Source organism: Geotrypetes seraphini, chromosome 1 (genome assembly GCF_902459505.1).
Source record: "Geotrypetes seraphini chromosome 1, aGeoSer1.1, whole genome shotgun sequence".
Classification (NCBI taxonomy): domain Eukaryota; kingdom Metazoa; phylum Chordata; class Amphibia; order Gymnophiona; family Dermophiidae; genus Geotrypetes; species Geotrypetes seraphini.
The window spans coordinates 532,738,729-532,765,154 of record NC_047084.1 but is presented as its reverse complement, the minus strand read 5'-3'; the positions used below and the strand labels follow the sequence as shown (position 1 = coordinate 532,765,154).

At 45.4% G+C, this 26,426-nt stretch overlaps 1 protein-coding gene across 7 annotated transcripts in view; it reads right to left on the bottom strand.

The window, feature by feature from the left end:
• Positions 1-26,426, bottom strand: part of SEMA6A (semaphorin 6A) — a 380,082-nt gene that overhangs the window by 113,781 nt on the left and 239,875 nt on the right. For all 7 annotated transcript variants that reach the window (XM_033929046.1, XM_033929045.1, XM_033929048.1 and 4 more), the window contains exon 11: positions 24,696-24,827. In XM_033929046.1, the coding sequence (XP_033784937.1) occupies positions 24,696-24,827 (132 nt within the window). The remainder of the gene's footprint in view (positions 1-24,695; positions 24,828-26,426) is intronic.

Genomic DNA, 26,426 nt, shown 5'->3' with positions numbered 1-26,426 from the left:
AACGAGTTTTACCTCATGCAAAGATGTCATATAAGGCTCCTTTTACGAAGCCGCGCTAGTGGGTTTAACGCGCACGACTTTTCATCATGCGCTAACCCCCGCGCTGGCCGAAAAACTACCGCCTGCTCAAGAGGAGGCGGTAGCAGTTAGCGCATCCGGCGGTCGCACTATACACAGCTGAAAGCAGTGCAACTTGCAGAAAGCAAAAAAAAACTATCAAAGTATCAACTGTGAGAGAAGATTTTGGACCAACTATTTTAAGGACCTCGGTATTATAAAGAATGATTCTTTATGGAAAACTGTGCCTTAAGTGTCCGGCGGTCGCGTCCGCAACCGCCTTCAGCTCTCATCTCCTCCAGCACCGGACACACGCACAAGCTGCACTCAGGGCAGGATTAATTCATCGAGGGCCCCTAGGAACACAAGTATACTGGGCCCCCTAGCCCTGCCCCACCCACGCCCCTCCCTGCGCCGCCCCCCTGCCCCGCCCCATTTATTTACCTGTTTTCTTTACTTCTTTATTTTCACTTGTATTTCTTTTTTTCTTTTATTATAAAATTCAAAACAAACAACAAAGATTACCATACCAGTGCACAGTTTTAGTTCTACGCAAGCCCCAAACATCTCTGAACAAAATCCCCCCTTCCTTCCCTTCCTACCTACTTGCCCAGGACTTTAACTCTGAACCCTTTCCATACGTATATAAAAGTGTTCAACCAAGTTTGCAACTCCTCTCAACTGCCTCACTCTATGTCGTCCAACTTTAACCCATATGTATGTATGAACAACCAAATCTGTATCTCCTCTGGTGTGTTCCACATGCATGTTAATTTGTAACAAAACAACAAGGCAAGAAGTCCACCAAAGAATCCAACGTGGAACAAAAGAAGATCGTCAGACAATGAGATTCAAATCAGGTTTATTCAAGGTGCTCCCAGGAACCATGCCTGATGCATTTCGCCAAACCAGGCTGGTCAATGCTAACAGAAAACCATGTCTTTCATACACACAGAACCACCCTCACACAGCATGGAATAGGTAGTCACAAACTACCCCTCCCCCTTTTTTTCTTACAAAAGTACGGAAGAGGTTTTTAGTACTGGCTGGCGAGCTGAATGTTCTGCGCTGTTCTGACGATCATCGGAGCAGTGCAGAGCATTCAGCATGCTGGCTTGTGTTACAAACCAAAGGAACGGTACGGTTTAGGGGGTGAAGAAACAGTGGTGCATATCCCCCAATACTGAACAAAATATAAAGGTAGCAAATGTAAATTTGAAAAAAAGAGAAATAACAAATCACTTTACAAATTAACAACTAAAAATGAAACAAAAAATGGAAAATAAGATAATACCATTTTATTTGACTAATAATTTTTTTTAATTAGCTTTCAGAGGTCAAACCCTCTTTCCTTAGGTCAGTAAAATATACTACTGTTACAGTATCCTGTCCTGACCTGAGGAAGGAGAATTTCACTCTGAAAGTTAGTCAAAAATGTATTAAAATTAGTCTAATAAAATGATCACTGTATTTCCATTTACTATTTTTAAACATTTATCAACACAGCTACAATACTACTTTATCCTAAAGCAAAAAATAGAATTATTTTCTACCTTTGTCATGTGGTTTCTGCTTTCCTCATCTTCTTGTCATTCTCTTTCTTCCATCCACTGTCTGCCCCTTCCAGAAACTGTCTGTCTCTCCTTGCCATCTCTCCTCTTAACCCTCCCTTTGGTCTGGCATCCTCTGTTCCCTCAAGGTCTGGCATCTCTCTCCTTTCATCTCTCTTTTCCTCCCCTCCTGTGGTTTTTAGCATCTCTCTCTTCTCATTTCTTCCGCTCAGCTCTCATATATCTGTCTCCTTCCCCATTCTCTGGCATCTCTCTCCCCTTTCCTTTTCTTCTCTGGTCTTCCTTCTTTATTTTCTGCCTCCTTCTAAATTAAATTATTTCTTATTATGCAGTCCTGTTTCCCTCTTTCCACTGTGTCTACTCACAGCATGCTTTCACCCCTCCACTATCTCACTAACTCTGTCTTCTTCCCCCATCCAGCATATGTCCTTTTTCTTTATCCCTCCTTCCATCCAGTATGTGTTCTCTTTCTCCACTTCCATTCAGCATTTGCTCTCCCTTCTCCTCACTTCCATCATCTGCCCTCTTCTCTCTCCCTCTTCTCCCCACTTCCATCATCTGCCCTCTTCTCTCTCTTTCCCCCCACTTCCATCATCTGCCCTCTTCTCTCTCTCCCTTTTCCCCACTTCCATCATCTGCCCTCTTCTCTCCATCTACCACAGGCCCATCTCTCTCCCTTCCTCTCACCTTTCTTTCCAATTTTGGCAACAAGATCGGCAACGGGCCCCTCCCCCCCGCGATGACACTCAAGATCGTCAACGGGCCCTGCCGCGATGACCCTCAAGATCGTCAACGCCCCCCCGCGATGACGCTCAAGATCGGCAACGGGCCCCCGCAAGCATCAACAACACTTCAAATCAGCAACATGATGCTCAGTCCAAAGCTTTTCTCTGACTTGAACTGCCTGGGCAGAAACAGGAAGCTGTGTCAGAGGGATTTTTGGGCTGAACACCGCGTTGCCAATCTGAAGTGCTGTTGATGCCAGGGGGAGAAGGAGACCTGTTGCCGATCTTGAGTGCCAGAGGAAGGGTGGGCCCGTTGCCGATCTTGAATGCCGGGAAGGGGGGGGGGGGGCCGTTGCTGATAATTGCTGTTTGAAAAAAGAAAAAAAAAAAAAGGGGGGCTCTCTCTTTGCCCTCCTTCAGTGGGCCCCCTCACAGTTTCGGGTCCTAGGCACGTACCTATTGGGCCTATTAATTAATCTGGCCCTGGCTGCACTGCCTCCAATGGTTACCTTATGTTCTGGAACGTTGCCCCCCTCATTCAGCTGTAACCTCACGCAATCGCTATCCTGCATCTGCACGCAGACTCCACTTCACAATCACCTACAGATGCAGAGCAGTGCTTGCGTGAGGTTACAGCAACCGCTGGACGCGACTGCTGGACACTTAAGCCACAAGTTTTTTGTAAAGAATCATTCTTTATAATACCGGGGGCTTCAAAAAAGTACCTGGCGGGCCGCGCGTTTGAGACCACTAGGGTAAAGGGTACAGTCTTAATATTTCCTCTGAACTTGTTCATTCCTTAGCTAGAAATTTAAGGTTGAACTTCATTTTATCCTGCAACAACCTGACTTGAAAATAGCAGAACAAGCAAGTCATATAAAACTGAATAAATATGAAAAAAATAACATGGTTTCTATATTTTCTGTACATGTTGCAAATGATGCTTAGCATACAGTAAATGGCAAATGATGCTTAGCATACAGTAAATGGCTTTCACCAGTACTTCCTCTAGTCTTTGTGAAAAATCTGACTTTTTTTTTAACTTTAAGTTTCAACCACATGGGTGGTGTTACAGAAGTGGCAGTTCAAGCTATGAGATGATTGGAACTTTGAAAGGTGGGTAAGCGGGGGAAGGAAGACCCCCACCATTTGCTGAGGTTGGCATGCAGATTAAGCTATCACTCACTGCAAATATTTCAAGGGCAATTCTTGTTGATTTCCAATATCAATTAGGGTTTTGATTTGTTTATTTTGTAACAGCATGAAAACCCGGTGAACCTTGTACTAGTTAATCAGAGCATAATTATCATCATTGTAACTACTTGAGGAGGCATTGTAATAACCTGTGTTAAGTAGAAATGATTTCACAGCATAGTAAAGAGACGGTCACTGCTACATATAACAAAAATGTGCTCCTGCTTCCTGCCCCTTTCCCTGCTCAACTAAGCTCTACTGCAGATATACCCTGCTCCTAACAATCAGAATTTCATGGCCTTTGCCATGCACTGGAATCAGCAAATAGAAGTGAAACCCAGCTAGCTTGGTCCAAACCACATTATTTTTTCTTTCATAGTTTTGCTTTCTTAAAAAAGTTGTCTTTTCAGATCTTAAGAGAGTAATGATAAAGTTTTATTGCAAGCTGACTTTATAATACCATAGTTTGAATGTTTATGAAATGGAAAAGTCCAGCCAAAGAAGAGTATCGCTCAATGATGCAACCTCACTTTGAGTACATATTGCATTCAGTTCTGATCTTCGTATTACATTACATTAGTGATTTCTATTCCGCCATTACCTTGCGGTTCAAGGCGGATTGCATTAATTACATTATTACAGTTTACAGGTATTGGGTCGATTGGAGATACATAAGACGTAGTCTGGAACTTTATTAAGATGGTAAGGATCAGGGAGTGTTACAGGTGGTGCTTGGGTCAAGTATGGTTGTGTTAGTTTAGTTTAATGTATTCTTTTGAATAGTAGGGTTTTTGTTTCTTTTTTGAAGGTTTTGAAGTCTGTGGTCTTGATTAGTAGGTTGGAGAGTTGGTGGTCCAGTTTTGCAGCTTTAGTAGCAAGGACGTTGTCATACAGTTTCTTTTGTTTGACGTTTTTTGTTGGCGGGTACGTGAATGGTGTGTGGGTTCTCCTGTGCCTGGTTGAGGAGGATTGAATTAGTCGATTATTCCAGTATTCTGGGCTGTCTCCATTTATGGCTTTAAATAGTAGGCAGTAGAATTTGAAGAGTACTCTCGCTTGGACTGGAAGTACTCTCGCTTGGACTGGGAGTATCTCAAAAAAGGTATAACGGCACTAGAAAAGTTTCAAAGAAGAGCGAACAGGATGATAAAGGGGATAGAACTCCTCTCGTATGAGGAAAGACTAAGAGCGGTTAGGGCTCTTCAGCTTGGAAAAGAGACAACTGAGGGGAGATATGATCAAAGTCTACAAAATCCTGAGTGGTGTAGAATGGTACAAATGGATCAATTTTTGACTACAATAAAAATTAGAAAGATTAGGGGACATTCAATGAAGTTACATGGAGATACTTTTAAAACCAATAGGATGAAATGCTTAGAACAAACTGCCCAAATCCCTACGGCGAGCTCTGTCTCTAGCAGTGTTCAAAGCCCATTTAAAAGCCTACCTCTTTGAGACTGCTTTTCACTCCTAACTCCTTTCACCCTTCCCCTACCCTCTATGTCATGTTTCTCTGTTCAAGTTAGACTGTAGCTCTTTTGAGCAGGAGGAGTGTGTGGCGCAGTGGTTGGAGCTACAGCCTCAGCACCCTGGGGTTGTGGGTTCAAACCCCGCGCTGCTCCTTGTGACCCTGGGCAAGTCACTCAGTCCTCCATAGCCCCAGGTACGTTAGATAGATTGTGAGCCCACCGGGACAGATAGGGAAAATGCTTGAGTACCTGATTGTAAAAACCGCTTAGATAACCTTGATAGGTGGTATATAAAAACCTAATAAAACTTGAAACTTGAGCAGGGACTGTCTATAAATGTCAACATGTACAGTGCAGTGTATGCCTTTCAGCCCTGGATTGGTAACATGGAATGTGGCTACTCCTTGGGTTTTGGCCAAGTACTAGGGACCTGGATTGGCCACCATGAGAATGGGCTACTGGGCTTGATGAACCATTGGTCTGACCCAGTAAGGCTATTCTTATGTAGTAGTAATAGTAGAGGAAATATTTTTTCATTCAGAGAATAGTTAAGCTCTGGAATGTGTTGCCAGAGGATGTGATAAGAGCGGTTATTGTAGCTAGTTTAAAAAAAGGTTTGGACAAGTTCCTAGAGGAAAAGTCTATAGTTTGCTGTTGAGAAAGACTTGGAGGAAGCCACTGCTTGCCCTGGATCTGTAGCATGGAATGCTGCTATTATTTGGGTTTTTGCCAGGTACTTGTGACTTGGATTGGCCTCTGTGAAAACGGGATACTGAGCTGGACGGGGCATGGGTCTGACCCTGTAAGACTATTCTTATGTTCTTCTCATTATTCCAAACATTGGCCCCCTTTTATCAAGCCGCATATAGGTTTTTTATCGCCTGCCGTTGCAGTATAAGCTCCAACGCTCATAGGACTTCAATGAGCGTCAGAGCTTTTACCGCAGCGGCCAGCGATAAAAAAAAACCCCTAATGTGGCTTGATAAAAGGAAGCCTTGTTTGTGAGTCTCTTTTACTTCCTCTTATGGTTATTTTAGAAGACCTATTTGTAATTTCGATGTGCACAACCTGGCATTTAGTCATATCATATAGACATCTAAATCCCAATTTTAGAAAGCTGGGATATTTAGAAGGACATTTTCGAAAGGATGTCCAAGTCAGAATTGGCATGTCTTGCTCATAATGCCTACAACTAACATCCATCTCACAGCAATTTTCCAAAATAAAATATTCATATTTTGAATCTCTAAAAAATAGAGATATGGATGTCTGTCTGGCAAGATTTGTACAAAAATAGCCTTACCGACGTCCCTGCAGAGTAGACGATCAACCTAGTGGTCAGTGCAGTGGACTTTAATCCAGGGTACCCAGGTTCATAATCCTATGCAACTCTGTGCCCACCAGAGATGGAACTGCCTACTGTACCTGAATGTGCACCAGCTCAAAATCCCTCAGGCTTGCTGGTGTCTTTAATATTTAGGTATAGTAAGTACTGTACCTAAATATTAAAGACACCAGCAAGCCTGGACTGATTAAAAAGAAACCAAACACTGGTCTGAGAGACATTTGGAGCATAGAGATCAAACATTAAATTTCTGTGTCTAAATGCACACAAATTTGGACTTGTAGGATGAGATGTACAATGTCAGCATCTATGAGACAAACATGGTTTTTTCTTTTACATAGAGCATTATGGACCACTGTTCGGTTACAAAAATTGGATAGCTCTAAGTCTAATAAATGTTAGCACTGTCATCTTGAAGCAGGGACTTTAGATCATTTGTTATTCTACTGTCCATTTATTATGACCTTTTGGAAATCAATTTGGGACCAAATTAATTGTTTATTAGACAATCCAGTGGCATTATCATATGATACTGTGCTGCTTGGTATGGCAATGAGAGCAAAAAGTCAGATTTCTTCAAATAATAACAAATTATTACTTATAATGACTGGGGTTGCCATTCAACAAATTACTTATAATTGGAAGAACTGGAGTAGACTAAATTATAATTTTTGGTGGAATTCCCTATGTCACATATATTAAATGGAAAGATTTATTGCAATACAGTGAGGGTGTTTTAGGAAATTTTAAGATGTGTGGGAGCCATTAACTAAATATTGTACTGATTAGAGGACATTTTTTCCCTTGAATTTACAAGTTCAATTGTGAGGGGGTGGGGGGATAATTTTATTATTATTATAAATTGTACAAAGTATTTGATTATATGATAAGAAAGGGTGGGGAGGGTGGGAGATAAGAGCATATCATTTGTACCATTGATGATTATTAAGTGATATATTTATTGTTACTTTGTTTGAATATATTGTCACACTTATTGTAAGTTTAAAAATGAATACAGATTCTTTTTAAAAAAAGAACCTTTTGGCAAACAGAAATCTGAACGTGAAGAAAGTATTAGCTGACCAAACATGCAGACTTTGCCTTTTTTTTTCCTGATGACACAGGGCTTCAAATTGTGTTGTTGATTTTTTTTTTTTTTCCTAACCTTTCAAAAGACTTTTAGAATCAACAAACTATAATGCAGGATTCAAAAAAGCACTGACCTTTATTCTCAGTCTTGCTGCACTGTTTTTCTAGTGTAGATTTTCTTTGGAGACTGAAAGGCTCAGTGGGTTGGTACAAAAATATAGCCAATTACAATTCTTACAGGTCGATGCTCAGAACCTAACTCTGGCGCTAGAGGCAATTAAAGCCGGAGTTAGGCTGCGTACATGTTCAGCAGGCACCAGCACAGGGAACAGCGTGGGCGCGGAAAGTCAGCACGCATAACATGCAAACGTTAAACAGATGTAAGCGAGGTGCTTAGTATTTCCTCCTGATGCTCAGAAGCAGCAATGCAAATCAAACTGTGCCCTTACCGCCGGAAACCCTAACGTCTGCTCGAAGTCAGCGTTAGGATAGGAGAAGGGCATCGGAGTAGCCTGAAGTGAAGAAAAATAAACCTGTCCACTGAGTGCTCCGAAAAACAAAGAAAAAAAAATATTCAAGTCCCTCACTCTGTGAGGGAGTTTCAAGTTTATTAATAAAATTTGATAAATCGCCTATTAGAATCACTAAGCGATGTATAAATCAAAAATATAGAAAGATAAAAGAGGTACACATTTAACAATGTTCTTTTGTCGTAAACAAACGTGAGATTGGGAAGGAAAGGATAAAAGTTACAATTTTCATTTGGGGTAGAAGAAGGGAAAAAAACAAAAGGAAAAGGGAAATTAGCCACAGCATTCTTAGGAATCTAGCTCTACATTTAAATATTGAAAGCGTCTTTAAATAAATAGGATTTTAAAAGTTTTTTAAATGTTAAAAATCTTTTTCATTATGAATGAATTGTGGAAGGGCATTCCACCATAGGGGTCCCGTCACGGAGAATATGTCTGCTCTTCTTGTACCAATGATTTCCAGGGAGGGGACTGAAAGAAGGTTCTGGCCAGCAGAACGAAGTGAATGTTGGTAAGTGTGAGGTATTAAGAGTCTAGATATGAATTGGGGTTCGTCGGAGGCCAAAGTTTTGAAGATGAGCAGTATTATTTTGAAGGTGATTCTGTGACTAATTGGGAGCCAATGAGAATCTACCAGCTCTCGTCCCCTCACCGTTAAAGTGATCACGGGCAGACACTGACCTTCTTACCTGCTGGTCCTGTCCCAGGGCGTTGCACCCCTGTGATCACCACTTTCCAGGCTGCCTGGTCTGTTGTGCAGGTGGCAGCTGCTCCCTCCACAGTGCCATGCTGTTTTGGGGTGTCAAGTTTTGTGGGCGGCACAGACTCGCTGGCATTCTGTCTCCCCCTCCCCCCCCCCCTCTCCACAACCTCCGGCAGACTCTTATCAGCAAAGAAAACTCTCCACAGTCCTCCTTCTTCCCAGCTCCGGCTGGGCACACGCACTAGAGATTTACTTACTCACGGGACCGATAACAGAAGTGGAAGTCATGGTTCCACTGGGAACGAGTGATCACAATGTAATCAACTTTAAACTTGACATCGGGAAAGGGAAACATGCCAAAACCTTAACCACCACCTTGAACTTTAAAAAGGGTAAATACGATAGCATGAGAGCCATGGTAGAAAAACGACTCGAGAAGATGGTGGACAAACTTGAAACGGTTGATCAGGCATGGACCCTACTGAAAAATACTATCACAGAAGCACAAGATCTCTACATTCCGAGGATTTCCAAAGATCGGAGAACAAAGAGCAAAAGAGAACCGGCATGGCTTACCATACAGGTGAAGGAAGCCATAAAAGAAAAGAAGGACTCTTTCAAAAAATGGAAATGCATAAAGACAACCGAAGCCTGGAACAAACATAAAGATGATCAGAAGAAATGTCACAAAGCGGTAAGGGATGCAAAACAGGAATATGAGGAAAAAATAGCCCAGGAGGCCAAAAACTTCAAGCCCTTCTTTAGATACGTGAAAGGGAAAAAACCTGCAAAAGAGGCAGTGGGACCCCTGGACGACCAGGGAAGAAAAGGGTACATCAAGGAAGATAAACAAATTGCAGACAAACTAAATTCCTTCTTTGCGTCCGTCTTTACGAAGGAGGACACCTCAACAATACCTGAAGCGGAGAAAGTGTTTGCAGGAGAAATAGAAGACAGCCTCACCACAGTTGAAGTGGACTTAGACCAGATATACTATCAGATCGACAAACTTAAAAGTGACAAATCCCCTGGACCAGATGGGATTCATCCGAGAGTCTTAAAGGAATTGAAGGTTGAAATCGGAGAGTTATTGCAAAAACTTGCAAACCTGACAATCAGAATTGGACAGATACCGGACGACTGGAGGATAGCGAACGTCACCCCAATTTTCAAAAAAGGATCGAGAGGGGAACCGGGCAACTATAGACCTGTGAGTCTTACGTCTGTCCCTGGCAAGATGGTTGAAGCACTGATCAAGGATAGCACAGTTACTTACCGTAACAGGTGTTATCCAGGGACAGCAGGCATATATTCTCACATGTGGGTGACGTCATCTACGGAGCCCCGGCGCGGACAGCTTTTCAAGCAAACTTGCTAGAAGTTTCAAGTTTGCACACTGCACCACGCATGTGCGTGCCTTCTGCCCACTAGAGGGCGCATCCCACCTCGTGGTCCTCAGTTCCATAACTAGCTTAGAAGCCATCCCCGGGGAGGTGGGCGGGTTGTGAGAATATATGCCTGCTGTCCCTGGATAACACCTGTTACGGTAAGTAACTGTGCTTTATCCCAGGACAAGCAGGCATGATATTCTCACATGTGGGTGACCTCCAAGCCAAACCAAAAAGGGCAGGTGGGAGGATGGCAATTTTAAGAAAACAGATTTTGTAAAACTGACTGGCCAAACCGGCCGTCACTCCTGGACAGAGTGTCCAGACAGTAGTGAGAGGTGAATGTATGAACCGAAGACCAAGTGGCAGCCTTACATATGTCTTCCATCGGGGTGGAACGGAGGAAGGCTATCGAAGCTGCCATTGCTCGGACCTTGTGCCCCGTGACTCGACCCGGGGGAGGAAGGCCAGCCTGAGTATAGCAAAGGGAGATGCACGCCGCCAACCAGTTAGACAGAGTGCGCTTGGAAACTGGGTGCCCTAATCGATTGGGATCGAAGGACAAGAATAATTGCGGGACCTTCCGATGGGACTTGGTGCGTTGAAGGTAAAATGCCAACGCCCTCTTACAGTCAAGCGTGTGAAGCGCCGTCTCGCCAGGATGGGAGTGGGGCTTAGGGAAGAACACAGGAAGGACAATGGACTGATTGAGGTGGAAATCAGAAACAACCTTCGGGACAAACTTAGGATGGGTGCGGAGGACCACCTTGTCATGATGGAATACGGTGAAGGGTGGGTCCGCAACCAAGGCTTGTAGTTCCCCAATCCGCCTAGCGGAGGTGAGGGCAATCAGAAACACCACCTTCCAAGTCAGAAATTTCAAGAGGGACTTGTTGAGTGGCTCAAAGGGTGGTTTCATCAGTTGAGCTAAAACCACATTCAAATTCCATACGACTGGGGGAGGTTTGAGCGGGGGACAAACCCTGAGTAATCCTTTCATGAAGCGTGTCACCAAGGGATGGAGAGACAGAGGGCGTCCATCCAGGTGTTGGTGGAAGGCGGAAATCGCACTAAGATGGACACGCACCGAAGTGGTTTTCAGGCCAGAGCGCGACAAATGGAATAAGTAGTCCAGAACCGAGGGTACCGGGGCCGATACCGGGTCCAGGAGGAAAGAAGAGCACCAGGTGGAAAACCTGGTCCATTTCTGCGAATAGCAAAGCCTCGTCGAGATCTTGCGGGAGGCTTCCAGCACTTCCCTCACTGAATGAGACAGGTCCGGAGGGGTCAGGGAACAAGAAACCAAGCTGTCAGGTGCAATGACTGCAGATTGGGATGTAACATGGATCCTTGATTCTGAGATAGCAGAGAAGGACCGACAGGCAGAAGAAGGGGTTCCCTGGCGCTGAGTTGGAGCAGTAGGGAGAACCAGTTCTGACGCGGCCACCGAGGAGCTATGAGAATCATCGTGGCCGTGGACGATCTGAGGTGTACCAACGTTCGCATGATCAGAGGGAAAGGAGGGAATGCATAGAGGAACTTCCCGTCCCAATCGAGAAGGAAGGCATCCGCCTCCAGACGATCCCGCGAGTACATCCGAGAACAATATAGTGGTAGTTTGTGTGCCTCCGGAGAGGCGAACAGATCTACCTGTGGCGTTCCCCAGCGAGCGAAGACCTCGTGCAGAACTGCTGAGTGTAGAGTCCACTCGTGGGGTTGCAGGAGTCGACTGAGTTTGTCCGCCAGACAATTCAGTTCCCCCTGGATGTAGACCGCCCGGAGGAAGATGTTCCGGGAGGCCGCCCACTCCCAGAGGCGAAGGGCCTCGGAGCAGAGGGGCCACGACCCCGTTCCCCCCTGTTTGTTCACATAGTACATTGCTACTTGGTTGTCCGTGCGGACGAGGACCACCTGGTCCTGTACTACGTGAACGAAGGCTCGAAGTGCTAGGAAGATGGCCCGAAGCTCTAGCACGTTGATGTGACAGCGACGGTCCTCCGCCGACCACAGGCCCTGTGTGCGAAGACCGTCGAGGTGGGCTCCCCACGCGTAGTCCGAGGAGTCCGTGGTCAGAACCTTGCGAAATGGGGGAGTGCGAAACATTAGTCCCGTGGACAGATTTGAAGAGTCTGTCCACCAACTTAGCGATTTCCGCAAAAGCGGAGTCACCGAAATGAGGCGCGACTCCGGATCGCACTCCTGGCGCCATTGTGATGCGAGTGTATACTGAGGGATCCTCAGATGCAGCCTCGCAAATGGCGTGACGTGTACCGTCGAGGCCATATGGCCGAGCAGCATCATCATGCGCTTGGCCGACACCCTTGGTAGTTGAGAGACCTGGCGGCTCATCCGTACCAAGACTTCCAACCGTTGGGTCGGAAGGTAGGAGCGCAGGCGCACCGTGTCCAGCACCGCACCTATGAATTGAAGAGACTGAGCCGGCCTCAACTGAGACTTTGGAAAGTTTATCTCGAATCCGAGGGTTTGCAGGAAGGCAATAGACTGTCGGGTCGCTGAGATAACCTCCTCCCTGGTCGGGGCTTTGATGAGCCAGTCGTCCAGGTAAGGGAACACGTGGAGCCCGCGAGACCTCAGGGCTGCCGCCACTACTACCATGCACTTCGTGAATACTCGTGGGGACGCGGCCAGGCCGAAGGGCAGGACTCTGTACTGGAGGTGTAGGTCTCCCACCTGGAATCGTAAGAATTTTCGGCAGGTGGGGTGCACCGGGACATGGGTATATGCTTCCTTCAAGTCGAGGGAGCACATCCAGTCCCCTTCCTCCAAGAGAGGATACAAGACCGGGAGAGATAGCATTCGAAATTTCTCCCTGGCCAGGCATTTGTTGAGCTTCCTGAGGTCGAGTATGGGGCGCATGTCCCCGGTCTTTTTTGGGACCAAAAAGTAACGGGAGTAAAATCCCGTCCCCCACTGGTCCTTGGGGACCGGCTCGACCGCCCGAAGCTTCAGGAGAGCTTTGGCTTCGGTCAGAAGGGTCGGTAGTTGCGACCGGTTGCACCAGGCTAAACTTGGGGGACTGTCCGGTGGTGAGGACACAAAATTGAGCGAGTAGCCTTCGGAGACGATCCGGAGCACCCAAGCGTCTGAGGTAATCGCGGTCCATGCCTTCCGGAAGGACCGAAGACGCCCCCCGATAGGAAGGGGTTCTGGTGAAGGTGCGGAGGGGAACCCGCCCCGTCCGCTCAGCCCGTCAAAAGGAAGGCGCGGGCTTAGAAGGGCCCTGCGCCGGGGCTTGGGTTTGTCCCCCTCTGCCTCGTTGAGACGAACGTCTCGGAGGCGGTCTTGAGAAGGACGGGGTCGACTTCTGGGGGTACCGGCGCGGCGGAGGCCGGAAAGGTTTCTGTGGCGGGGGCCTAGGTTTGGGGCGGACCAGGGATGCTAAAGAGCGTTCCTGTTCCGACAACCGTTTGGTCGCCGCCTCCAAAGACTCGTCAAATAACTCGGACCCCACACAGGGCAGGTCTGCAAGACGTTCCTGCAGGTTTGGGTCCATGTCGAGGGTGCGAAGCCAGGCCAAGCGGCGCATGGCCACTGCGAGGGCCGACACCCTCGAAACCAGCTCAAAGGTGTCGTACACTGAATGGAAAAGGTACAACCGCAATTGAGACAGGTTGGACATAAACTTATCGAATCCTGCTCTTTTGGAGTCCGGTAACGAGTTCCGATATTGAGGAAGGTCCTTCACCATCCCACGCAAGTAGGAGGAAAAGGTGAAGGAGTAATTTAGAACTCTGGTGGCCATCAGAGTGTTTGAATAGAGGCGACGGCCAAACTTGTCCAGGGTCCGCCCCTCCCTGCCGGGTGGAACCGCCGCAGAAACCCGTGAGGGCTGTGATTTTTTAAGGGCAGATTCCACCAGGAGGGACTGGTGGGAGAGCTGCGCCTTATCAAACCCTTTCGGGGGAATCGTCCTATACTTTGATTCCATTTTTGACGGGACAGACGTGCCTGTAAGAGGGCTCGACAAGTTCTTCAGCCAGGTCTGCAGGAGGACACTGTTGAGAGGGAGTCTAGGTACCTCTCTAGGGGGAGTGGGAAGGTCCTGTTCCTCTAGAAATTCCTTGGAATATTTGGAACCTACCATCAGGTCAATCCCCAGGGCTTGGGCCATGTCCTGGACAAAAGATGAGAAGGAGGACGGCCTAGCCTGGGGGGACGGGGTTCTCGACCGTCCCACCGAGGAGCGGGGGGAGGCCTCATGGGAATACTGAGGATTCCTAACCGATCCTGAATCCCAGGATCCTCTCTCCACGGCCCTCGAGGGGGAGGGTGAAATCATCCTCCTAGGGGAGTCCCTGGGGGAGGATCCCGGGGTCCGTGGGGTCCTCTCCCGTTTCCTCGGCGAGGCGGCGCGGGAAGACTTTCCCCGAGGTGAGCGGAGGAGCCTCGGATTATCGAGGCGCAACTCCGACACCTGCAGCGCCTCGCCCCCGAACGACGAGGAACGATCGCGCCGAGGCGAGCCCCGGGGTCGCTTAGGCTTCCTCGATCGGCGCCTCGTCCGAGGTCGCCTCGAGGGCGAGGCGTCCGGGGAAGATCCCGAAGCCGAGGAGGAAAGTCGGCGCACTCTGCGGAACTTTTCTTTTGGGCGGACACTGCGCTCAGGAGGCTCCCCCGAGGTCGAGGTCCGGGGCGGGGCCGAGACCGAGGTGGACGGGGCCGCAATACCCGAGACCGAGGTCGCCGAGGCCGGGGCTCCCGAGGTCGAGGGAGCCGAGACCGGGGCCTCCGAGGCCGAGGGCGCCCCGGCCGAGGTCGACGTCGCCGGGCCCGCAGCACGCTGCAGCACTTCCAGGGCTCCCGACAGCTCCGATGAGATCAAGGCTCGAAGGAGATCCTGGAAGGCCGGAATCCCCACGAAGGTGGGGAGTTCCGAGTCCGGGGCACACTCCCTGGAGGGCGACCTCGGTCTCGAGTATTCCCTCGGGGTGTGCGGAGTCGAGGTCCGATGCGGGGCCGGGGTCGACCCACCCGCTTTGGCCTGACTCGAGGATGGCTTCTTTGCTGAAGGGGATGGAACAGAGGACTTACCCGAAGCTGGCTTCGATGACGACGGCTTCGAAGATGAGGGCCGAGGCGACGCCGAGGCCCCCGAGGACGCCGAGGCCGAGGTCAAGGCCGGGGCCGAAGCCGGGGCCGACGTCGAGGCCTTGGGCGGCGCGTCGACGGCGAACAATTCCGCCATTCTGGCCTTACGGCGACGGAGGGCCCTGTTCTGGAAGGTAGCACAGCGATCACACGAGGCTGTTGGATGTTCGGGCCCAAGACAGACAATGCACCACCGGTGAGGGTCGGTGATGGAGAGTAGTCTCTCACACCGGCTGCATTTCTTGAATCCCGTAACAGGACGGGACATCGACGAGAAAAAGAAGAAGGCCGGGAACGACCGACGTTCCCCGGCTCAGGCTTCCGGGAGCCCCCGGAGCCCAACGAAAAACAATTATTATTTTTTTTTTTTTTTTTTTTTTTTTTTTGTAAGACGGACGAAAAATAAAGCAGCACCGCGATTAATCCGATCAATAAACAAACTAAACGCGGCAGCTAGAAGGCAAAAACACTGGAGCTCAGATCCACAGGGCTTTCTTGCTCCGCGGAAAAATTTGAACTGAGGACCACGAGGTGGGATGCGCCCTCTAGTGGGCAGAAGGCACGCACATGCGTGGTGCAGTGTGCAAACTTGAAACTTCTAGCAAGTTTGCTTGAAAAGCTGTCCGCGCCGGGGCTCCGTAGATGACGTCACCCACATGTGAGAATATCATGCCTGCTTGTCCTGGGATAAAGCATAGTCCGGCACTTGGACGCACATGACTTGATGAAACCCAGTCAACATGGATTCAGGAAAGGGAAATCATGTTTGACGAATTTACTCCAAATTTTTGAGACCGTGAACGAGCAAATTGATAGTGGGAAGCCGGTGGACATAATATACTTGGACTTCCAGAAAGCGTTCGACAAAGTTCCACACGAAAGACTTCTCAGGAAACTACAAAGCCATGGCATAGAGGGGGATATACAAAGGTGGATAGGCAAATGGCTGGAAAACCGAAAGCAGAGAGTGGGCATAAATGGGAAGTTCTCCGACTGGGAGAAAGTGACTAGTGGTGTACCCCAGGGCTCGGTACTTGGGCCGATCCTTTTTAATATTTATATCAATGACCTGGAGGAAGGAACATCCAGTGAGATCATCAAGTTTGCAGACGATACAAAACTATGCCGGGCGATCAGATCGCAGGATGATAGAGAGAAACTCCAGAGCGACTTGTGTCGGTTAGAAACATGGGCGGAGAAATGGCAGATGAAGTTCAATGTGGAGAAATGCAAGGTAATGCATTTAGGCAATAAAAATAAGGAATACGAGTATACAATGTCAGGTGCAACTCTGGGGAAGAGTGAACAAGAAAAGGACCTGGGTGTACTGATAGATAGGACCCTGAAGCCGTTGGCACAATGCGCGGCAGCGGCAAAAAAGGCAAATAGAATGTTGGGCATGATAAAGAAAGGAATCTCGAGTAGATCGGAGAAAGTTATAATGCCGCTTTATAGGGCAATGGTCAGACCACACTTGGAATACTGCGTCCAACATTGGTCTCCCTACCTAAAGAAGGATATAAAACTGCTGGAGAGGGTGCAGAGACGAGCAACAAAACTGGTGAAGGGTATGGAGAAACTGGAATACGAGGACAGACTTATAACACTAGGATTGTTCTCCCTTGAGAAAAGGAGACTGCGTGGGGATATGATCGAGACCTTCAAATACTGAAAGGAATCGACAAAATAGAGCAGAGAAGATTATTTACATTGTCCAATTTGACACGGACTAGAGGACATGTAATGAAGCTAAGGGGGGACAGGTTCAGGACTAATGTCAGGAAGTTTTGCTTCACTCAGAGAGTGGTTGACACCTGGAATGCCCTCCCAGAGGAGATTATGACGGAATCGACCGTCCTAGGCTTCAAGAGCAAACTAGATGCATATCTCCTTAAGAGAGGCATATAAGGATATGGTGGACTATAAATTAAGCCAGGTGTACACCTGGCAGGGCCTCCGCGTGTGCGGATCGCCGGACTTGATGGACTGAAGGTCTGATCCGGAGAAGGCAGTTCTTATGTTCTTATGTTCTTGTGCGCATGAACCCCTTACCAAAAAATAACTTTCCAATGCTCAACACTAATAGCATGCATTTTATTTGCACGATATTAATGCTGATCATTTGGAAGTTATTTTTCAGTGCAGTTTCCGCAGTATTCTCCTGCGCTGTACATTGGCCTGTATGTTACTTACTCAAATCTAGCCAGGTCGGTAGAGGCAGAAAATCAAAACTGTGGGCTCCTTTTACTAAGGTGCGCTAGCGTTTTTAGCGCACACAAGAAATTACCGCGCGCTATGCTGCTAGAACTAAGGTCTAGCGCGCGTGGCAATGTAGCACACGCTATTCCATGCGTTAAAGCCCTAACGCAGCTTAGTCAAAGGAGCCCTATGTGTAAGTTATTTGGTGACCTACTTGAAATGACCCTGTTCCTTGAGGATAGGAATCTATAGTACTGAAAAACCATCCTAATAATTGGCATATCTGGAGCAGCCTCAGCAAAAAGGTCCAGAAATAAACTAGTGTGGAAACTGTTTAAGTCCCATCAGACTAAAGCCGAAATCTTTCACTGGTTAGTGTGGGGAATCTTTTGCTAACATTTCCTCTGGCTATCACAACGTCATCTCTCAGGGGCCGATGCAGAAAGGAATCATGAACAGAAGCACCTAGTTTCCGAGAGGTGAATCTGCATGTTGATGGGCACAGAATGCAGAAAACATGAGCACCAAATATATTTTAAAAACATGGTAATGAAGCCATTAGGTATTCCGCTGCAATGCATGGAAGTAAACAGGGGCATTTAATGTGTACAATGGGAGAAATTCATCATTAGGTCCAAGGCAGAGTAGAAGGTTTAGTCAAGAGGAATTTTTATGCCAGTTTGGGGATTTAACCCAGTTTTTTTTATTTTTCTCTGACCACAGAAAGTACCTGCAGCTTTAAAAGGCGGAACAACAGTGACAGCTGTGTGCAGAGATAACAGCAACTTCACTATCCTTGTGTCTGAAGAAAACGAAAGTACAAGCACTTATATCAAAAACGTTATCTGCAAGAAATGTTTGTGAGGCGGATATTTAGGTATAGATATCATGGAACTTTTGTTTGAACATGTGCACAGTGACACTGCCCTTATTACAGAACCTTTGTGTGGCAAGCTTTCCATGATTAGCATTTAAGAACATAAGAATAGCTTTACTGGGTCAGATCAATGGTACATTTAGCCCAGTAGCCCACTTTCACAGTGGACAATCCAGGTCACTAGTACCTGGCAAAAACCCAAATAGTAGCAACATTTCATGCTACCAATCCAGGGCAAGCAGTGGCTTCCCCCATGTCAAGATTTTGATTAATGACTATAACTCTGTTTGCTTAATGGGATACAGTGGCAAGAAAATGTGATGTCAAAACCAGAGATGATTGTGTTTATAAAACTCAGTGCTGATAGTACTAACATTCTTTGGATTCAGAAGTTGAGTGTTTTTAGGGTATTAATTAATAGATATATATAGCACTCATCTGCCTGCTTCATGAATTAATAGTAGGTTCTGATGTTGAATAACCAGTGTTCACTGAAATTGGAATTAGCACTGATGTGATCCTGCGGAGGTCATGATGGTACAAAACTTGGGGTGGTCTGGTATAACTGACTAATACTCTCTTGGGTCATATATTGAAGCATTTGCATGTAATGGCATGCTTCCTATATTAGATTGGGTTTTTGGAAAAAATAGTGGGATCTGAGTCCTTATGAGTTTCCTCCAGGAAACTGTCCAGACCTTTCTTAAAACCAGCTACATCAACTGCTCTTACCACAACCTCTGGCAATGCATTCCAGAGCTTAACTATTCTCTGAGTGAAAAAATATTTCCTCCTATTGGTTTTAAAAGTATTTTCCTGTAACTTCAGCAAGTATCCCTTAGTCTTTGTAATTTTTGATGGAGTAAAAATTGATCCACTTGTACCTGTTCTATACCACTCAGGATTTTGTAGACTCAGCCGTCTCTTTTCCAAGCTGAAGAGCCCTAATCTTTTTTGTCTTTCCTCATATGAGAGTAGTTCAATCCCCTTTATCATCTTGGCCGCTCTTCTTTGAACCTTTTCTAGTTCCTCTATATCTCTCTCACAGTGAGGTTGCACCATGGAACGATATAGAGGCATTATAACATTCTTAGTCTTGTTAACCAACCCTTTTGAATAATTTCAATCATCTTGTATGCTTTTTTGGCCGCCACTACACATTGGGCGGAAGGTTTCATCATATTGTCCACAATGATACCCAAATCTTTTTCTTGGGTGCTAACCACCAAGGTGGACCCTAAAATCTGGTAATTATGATTGGTGTTATTTTTCCAATGTGCATCACTTTGCATTTGTCCACATCAAGGGCTCCTTTTACTAAGGTATGCTAGCGGTTTTAGCGCGCGCTACAATGCCGCATGTGCTAACGCTTCCATAAAGCTTGGGTTAGTATTTTTCATTTAGTGCGTGCTAAAAACGCTAGCGCACCTTGAAACCCAGGTTCAACAGCAAAATCAGAAAATAGGGGGGCTTGAACAAACTATGTTGGAGGTCAAAACTTTGAACAAACAACAAGTTACAGATAAAACTTTTTATCTATGGAAAATTGAAAATCTTGAAAACCAAACCAGGAGCCTGAATTTAAGGTTACTGAATGTCCCTATACCTAAATTTATGACCTCGAGAGAGATCTTTAAAAACTTTTTGATTGCCACTTTGAAAATTTCAGTCAAATATTCCTCCGATTCAAAAACTTTATTTCCTAAAATGAACCATTTTGGAAAAGAAAGAAGAGGAAGAACAAGCACAGTTCGGAATTTCAGAGGTACTGGAACCTTCTGAAACTGAAATTCTGGGTCGAGCTACTTTGATAGTATCCTTCATCTTCCTTCAAGATAAGGACATGATTTTGAAACTATGGGCTCCTTTTATGAAGTCGTGTTAGCGGCTTTAGCGCACGCGCCTTTTTAGCGTGTGCTAACCCCTGCGCTAGTCGAAAAACTACCGCCTGCTCAAGAGGAGGCGGTAGCGGTTAGCGCGGCCGGCAAATTAGCGTGCGCTATAAAGGAGCCCTATATTTTAATTTAAAGCAGATTTTCTATTTCAGTGAAAAAGTTTATATTTTCCCGGATGTTTCAAGATGGACTCAAATCTGAAGGAAGGAATTTCTACAATACAGATCTAAAGTTATTTCTTTGGGAGCCTCTTTTCAGTTGAGGTTTCCCTGCAAATGTCTTATTAATTACCAACAAAATAAGTATATTTTTTTTCGACCCAGAACAGTTGCATTTTTTCTTAGAAGGAAAAAGAATTTCTGATGCTACCTAGGAAAGTACAGGATAACTCATGTCTGTTAATAATTAGCCGATGTTAACTGCTCTGTTCTTTATTATATTTGTATCTACCCTTTTTCCTGGAAGGGATTTCCATTTTCTTACTTTGTCCTCCCAATTGTGGACTATATATTAAGTTAGGAATTTTCTATGTCTCATTTCAATGGAAATTAATTGTACTTGTTTCTAATTTTCTTTTCAAAGTTAATTCTTTGTGTGTAATTAATTGATAATAATAATAATAATTTTAAAACAAAACAAAACGCTAGCGCACCTTAATAAGAGGAGCCCTACATTTCATCTGCCATTTGGATGCCCAGTCTTCCAATTTCCTAAGGTCTGCCTGCAACCTTTTTACAATCTGCATGCATTTTAACAACTTTGAACAGTTTAGTGTCAATTGTAAATGCAATCACCTCACTCAGCATTCCAATTTCCAGATCACTGGAATGATGAGTGAGTCTTGTGCAGATGAGGACAGAGCTCGCAGGGATGGGGAAGGGACAGAACTTGCAGGGACGGGATGGGGATGGAGACAGATCCCACAGGGACAAAGACAAATTTGTCCTCATGCCATTCTCTACTGTACAGTATATCATATCTTTATTGCCTATTACATTCTCTTTCTAATCCATCTCCCTCTATCTTGTTGTCTTCTCTCACTGCCAAAGATTTCGCTTCAGGATTCCAAGAAAAAATTATAACTTAAAACAACCCATAGTATCTGTTCCTTTGACTGCCACCTGCTCTCCAAATGACATTCCTTTCTCCTAAATATCTACAGTACTACCAGTGGCAGTTCTTACTTCTTTTAACCTTCAAACTACTGTCTCTTTGAAGAAAATAATTACACTTTTAAATCTCTCTTCTCCTCCAACTCATCCTATTCCTGCTTCTCTTCTTTCACATTTTCGTGATCCACTTCTTAAGCCTCTAGTATCAATGGTTTATAAGAGTCTTTCACGACCAGGACGAAGGAGGTCATCCTGCCACTGTATCGTGCAATGGTGCGACCGCATCTGGAGTACTGTGTCCAATATTGGTCGCCGTACCTCAAAAAGGACATGGCGGTACTTGAGGGAGTCCAGAGAAGAGCAACTAAACTGATAAGAGGTATGGAAAACCTCTCATATACTGACAGACTGAAAAAGCTGGGGCTGTTCTCCCTGGAAAAGCGGAGACTTAGAGGAGACATGATAGAAACCTTCAAGATCCTGAAGGGTATAGAAAAGGTAGACAGGGACAGATTTTTCAGATTACGGGGAACCACAAGTACAAGGGGGCACTCGGAAAAATTAAAAGGAGACAGGTTTAAAACAAACGCCAGAAAGTTCTTTTTCACCCAGAGGGTGGTGGACACATGGAACGCGCTTCCGGAGGCTGTGATAGGCCGGAGCACGTTACAAGGCTTCAAAGAAGGTTTGGATAGGTTCCTAGAGGATAAAGGAATTGAAGGGTACAGATAAGAGTAGTGGTAGGTTATAGGGATAGTCTGGGACCATTGCTCAGGCAATGGGCCTGATGGGCCGCCGCGGGAGCGGACCGCTGGGCGAGATGGACCTCTGGTCTGCCTCAGCGGAGGCAACTTCTTATGTTCTTATGTTCTGTTGCTGATTTCCCTCAAGGCTGGAAGAAAGCAATAGTCACTCCTCAGCTAAAGAGCCAAAATTCTGATCCCAATATTGTAGCTAATTATAGACCAATTTCTAATTTACTGTTTGTTTCTAAAATTGTTGAAAAAGTAGTTGCTATTCAACTATCTGATTTTCTAACAAATACTAACGTATTTCACCCCCGTCAAACAGGTTTCCATTCACATCACTCTACAGAGCACACACTTTTAGGCCTTTTAAACCATATAGACAAATTTTGGATAGTAATCACAATGCGTTCTTTTTTCTCTTGATATGTCTGCAGCTTTTGATTTGGTGGACCATAACATTCTCCATAGTCGTCTGAAAAAAAATACAGGTTAAAGGGTGCGCCTTTCAGTGGTTTCATTCATACTTGTCAAACCGCACTTATGTGGTTCATCATTTTTTCCAGTTCTCACTCTCTTCAATTTGGTATTCTCCAGGGCTCAGTTCTGAGGCCTACACTTTTCAATATCTTTCTTGCCCCCCTTACTCTTCTTCTTCAGTCCATAGGGTTTATTTTATTTTTTTTATCTATGCAGAAGATATTCACTTTATTCTTCCACTTAATTCTCATTCGCCCTCTTTTTATTCATCTATTTCCGCCAAATTGGACAAAAATTGCAGACTGGCTTATGCTTAATAAACTGAAAATTAATTCCAAAAAACTGCAGTAATGCTTTTTTCTTCAAGAACTCCACCCACAAAGCTTCCAAATTTAAGCTTGATTATTGCAAGTCTATTTTTATTGGTCTTCCAAAATACCAGTTACATTGGTTACGATCAGTTCAAAATACCCTTGCTCCAAATTTGATCATGTTACGCCTCTTTTAAAAGCAGAGCATATTCTTCCTGTCTCTTATCGAATTCCTTTTAAATACAATATTCTTTCTTATCAGATGTTATCAAGCGGTCTTCCTTCTTTTTATTTAGCTTTTTAGTTCAATATTCCCCACAGAACCCTGCGGTGCCCACAACAACTGCTGATTGTTCTTTCATTTAGGCAATTATTTATTGACGTTCATAGGAATTCCTCTCTTTCAGTCATGGCTCCTATGCTCTGGAATGCTCTACCCTTCTATTTTCATACAGAAAGTTCATTTCTAACATTCAAGGCTCAATTAAAGGCATACTACTTTTCCCAGGCATTTTCTTCATAGCTTTAACAGAACATTTTTACCCTAATATTCTTTATGTTTTTCCCTTTTCCCTAAATCCTAGATTTTATTGTAATTATCCTTATTGCTTCTCCTTAATTTAACCTTAGTTTTATACTGGCACTATATCAAATAAATTGAACTTGAACAGACACTCTTATCCACATGTATATCAGACCCTTAATCTATCATTCCATTAAACCATGTCTATCCATATGTTCAATAATGTTTTTTCAGATAGCACCACAGTGTGGCTCACTAGTCTATAGCTTCCCATTTTGAAAACTAGCATTTTTTTTGCTCCCCTTCCATCCTTGGGAACCGTAACCAATTATACCCCCTCCCCCCCTTTTATGAAGCTGCATTAGTGTTTTTTTTAATCGATGTCCATAGTGGTAAAAGTTCTATGAGCATTTGAGCTTTTACCGTCACGGCCGGCAATAAAAAAATGCTAACGCAGCTTCATAAAAGGAGGGGGTTAATGATAGCTTACATATTCCATTTCCAACAAAAATACAGTTAGAAGCTTCTTGTCATTCTGCCTTCAGCTTCATTGCTTCTCACCTCCGGAACACCCTGCCCCTTTCTCTGAGAACAAAACTGCACCTCTATCACTTTCAGATCAGGCCTTAAAACAGGGATCTCCAAAAGCAAGTATCACTTCTGAGTTTTTTAGTTCCCTCCTTTGCCTTTCCTTCCTTGTTCTTTCAAATCTATCCCCTTCTTCCCCTTCAGAAGGATATTTCCCCTGTCCTTATCTACTTTGTAAACTGCTTTGGCGTTTTGATAAATAAACTATACCATTTCAAGAGAGCTCTACAAGGGAGTGCTGAAAAGTTCTCAGCCCAACCAACTGCCTAAATTCTGATCATTATTTTGCCACGGTAGCTGAAAAGAGTGTTATTTTATTTTGCAAAGTGCCAATTTGAAGAATCATAATGCTATGTTTTGACATTGTTTCAGATCTTTCATTGAACTATGGGCTAGATTCACAAAGCAAACAGATTTTACTCCCACCTGATTCACTTGCTTGCACTGGTCTGGCTCCCCTCCGAAATCACTTCTGGGTCATGGGGCCAGGAAGTGACATCAGAGGGAAAGCCAACGCAGTTGGTTTCCAATATCAAAACATTCATAAAATTTGTCATAAAACACAGCCATAAAGAGGTACGGGGTGGTGGGGAGGAGGATGCGAGTGTGTGGTGGGGGAGCAGGGAAGGAGGAGGCGGAGTGCAGAAGGAGTGGGGGGGAAGGAAGGAGTGCGGGGTGCGCCTTCCACCTTCGCTATGCCACTGTTTGGTCCAGCCGTGTGTGTGGCTCAGCACAGGCCATGTCTTTGTAGTGCACTTTACGATGCACGGGGAAGAGGTCTTACCTTGGCTTGGGCACTCTTTCATCAGGAACAGGGGTCCATGTGGAATCTGGAGACTTCTGCTCCTTGAATCTCCCAGTGAACACATTAGCAATGTCAGTCATGTCATAAGCACAGACGGCGGAGCCCGGGATGCTGCAATGCAACATTTTCCAGAAATTGTTACTCACTATACAGCTATGCATAAAATTTTGACAGAAAAAAAAGAAGCTTTACAGAAGTTTTCCTGTTTTATACCATTCAGTACTGAACAATCTACCCTCTGGGCATTGACAGTAAAAAGCTTCCCCAATACAAAAATGTACCAACAGGCGGCCAGTTCCCGTTAGCAGGCTCACTTCTAGAGAAATATCTAATCACAGAGAAATTAAAGGGAAAATGACCCCTGAGAAACCCTGCTGACCCTGGGCTGCCCACAATGAAGATTGGTCAGGCAGATTCAGAGTCCTTTATTTGGATGTGGAAGTTATCAACACATTCCTGATATTAATTCACACAGCGCCTACAGCAACAAAGACAAACTCATTCACGAGTTCTAGCTGGAATGCTGCTAAAATGAAGCATCCAATTAAAGCACGACAGCAGATCAGCATGATGCCAGCCTTTTAAAACTTTTTTTTTTTTTTAAATGCACTCTAATTCGCCTTTCAGTTTCTGAAATAAACAACTAATTTACCTATTCTGTTCCCAGCTTCTGGACATAAAGTGCTATGTTATCATGTTATATAAGGCACCAGAAAGCATGCAGCCAAACTGATGACTTGGCCAGACAGTCCATGTTTTTAGATTGAGCTCATCTAAAGAGGTAAGTTGGGAATGATTTGTTTACTCTACCCTATTCTCCATTACACACAGAGGAAAGGCATCTGTAGGAGCAGGGCTTTTGGGGGTGAGTATGAGCACCAGTGGTGTAGTAAAAGGGTGGGAGGCCAGACTGCCTTAGGCGCTATCTTGGTGGGGGCACTGGCACCTCTCCTCTCCACCCCCCTCCTTCCCTCTCCCACCATGTGCTTGACTTCACTTCCCCACCCTGTATCTCTAGCATTTTGCCAGTGTGAGCAGCAGAAGAGAGACCAGGAAGTGACATCAGAGGGAGAGCTGAGGCTGGCGCAGGCAGCAAGTTGGAGATGCTGCTCGTGTCGGAGAAGTTAAAGAGGTATAGGGCAGGGGTAGGCAATTCCAGTCCTCGAGAGCCAGAGCCAGGTCAGGTTTTCAGGATATCCACAATAAATATGCGTGAGATAGATTTGCATCTCAAGGAGGCAGTGCATGCAAATCCATCTCATACATATTCATTGTGGATATCCTGAAAACCTGACCTGGCTCCGGCTTTCGAGGACCGGAATTGCCTACCCCTGGTATAGGGGAACAGGGGGGGGGGGTGCTCAGCGGGATGGGGGGAGCGGTGAAAGAACGGGAAGTGGAGAAGAAGGCGGGGGACCCTACTGCCCCAGGCGCCTCCCACCCTGGCTACGCAACTGATTTGCATCTTCCAAAAAAATGTATCACTCGTCCCATTAGTTATCTCTCAGTCTCTCAACATGTGTTTTTTTTCCTCAGTCATGCACAAGCCAACCCTGAATCTACAACCTTCAAGTTGAAAACTGCCACTATTCAGGTAGAGCTTTTCTGGTTCATATTAGCTATATGTAAACATTACTATACTTCTTTTTTATTATTATTATCTTTATTCATTTTAATGCCAAAAATAAGTGCAACATATTTTACAGACAT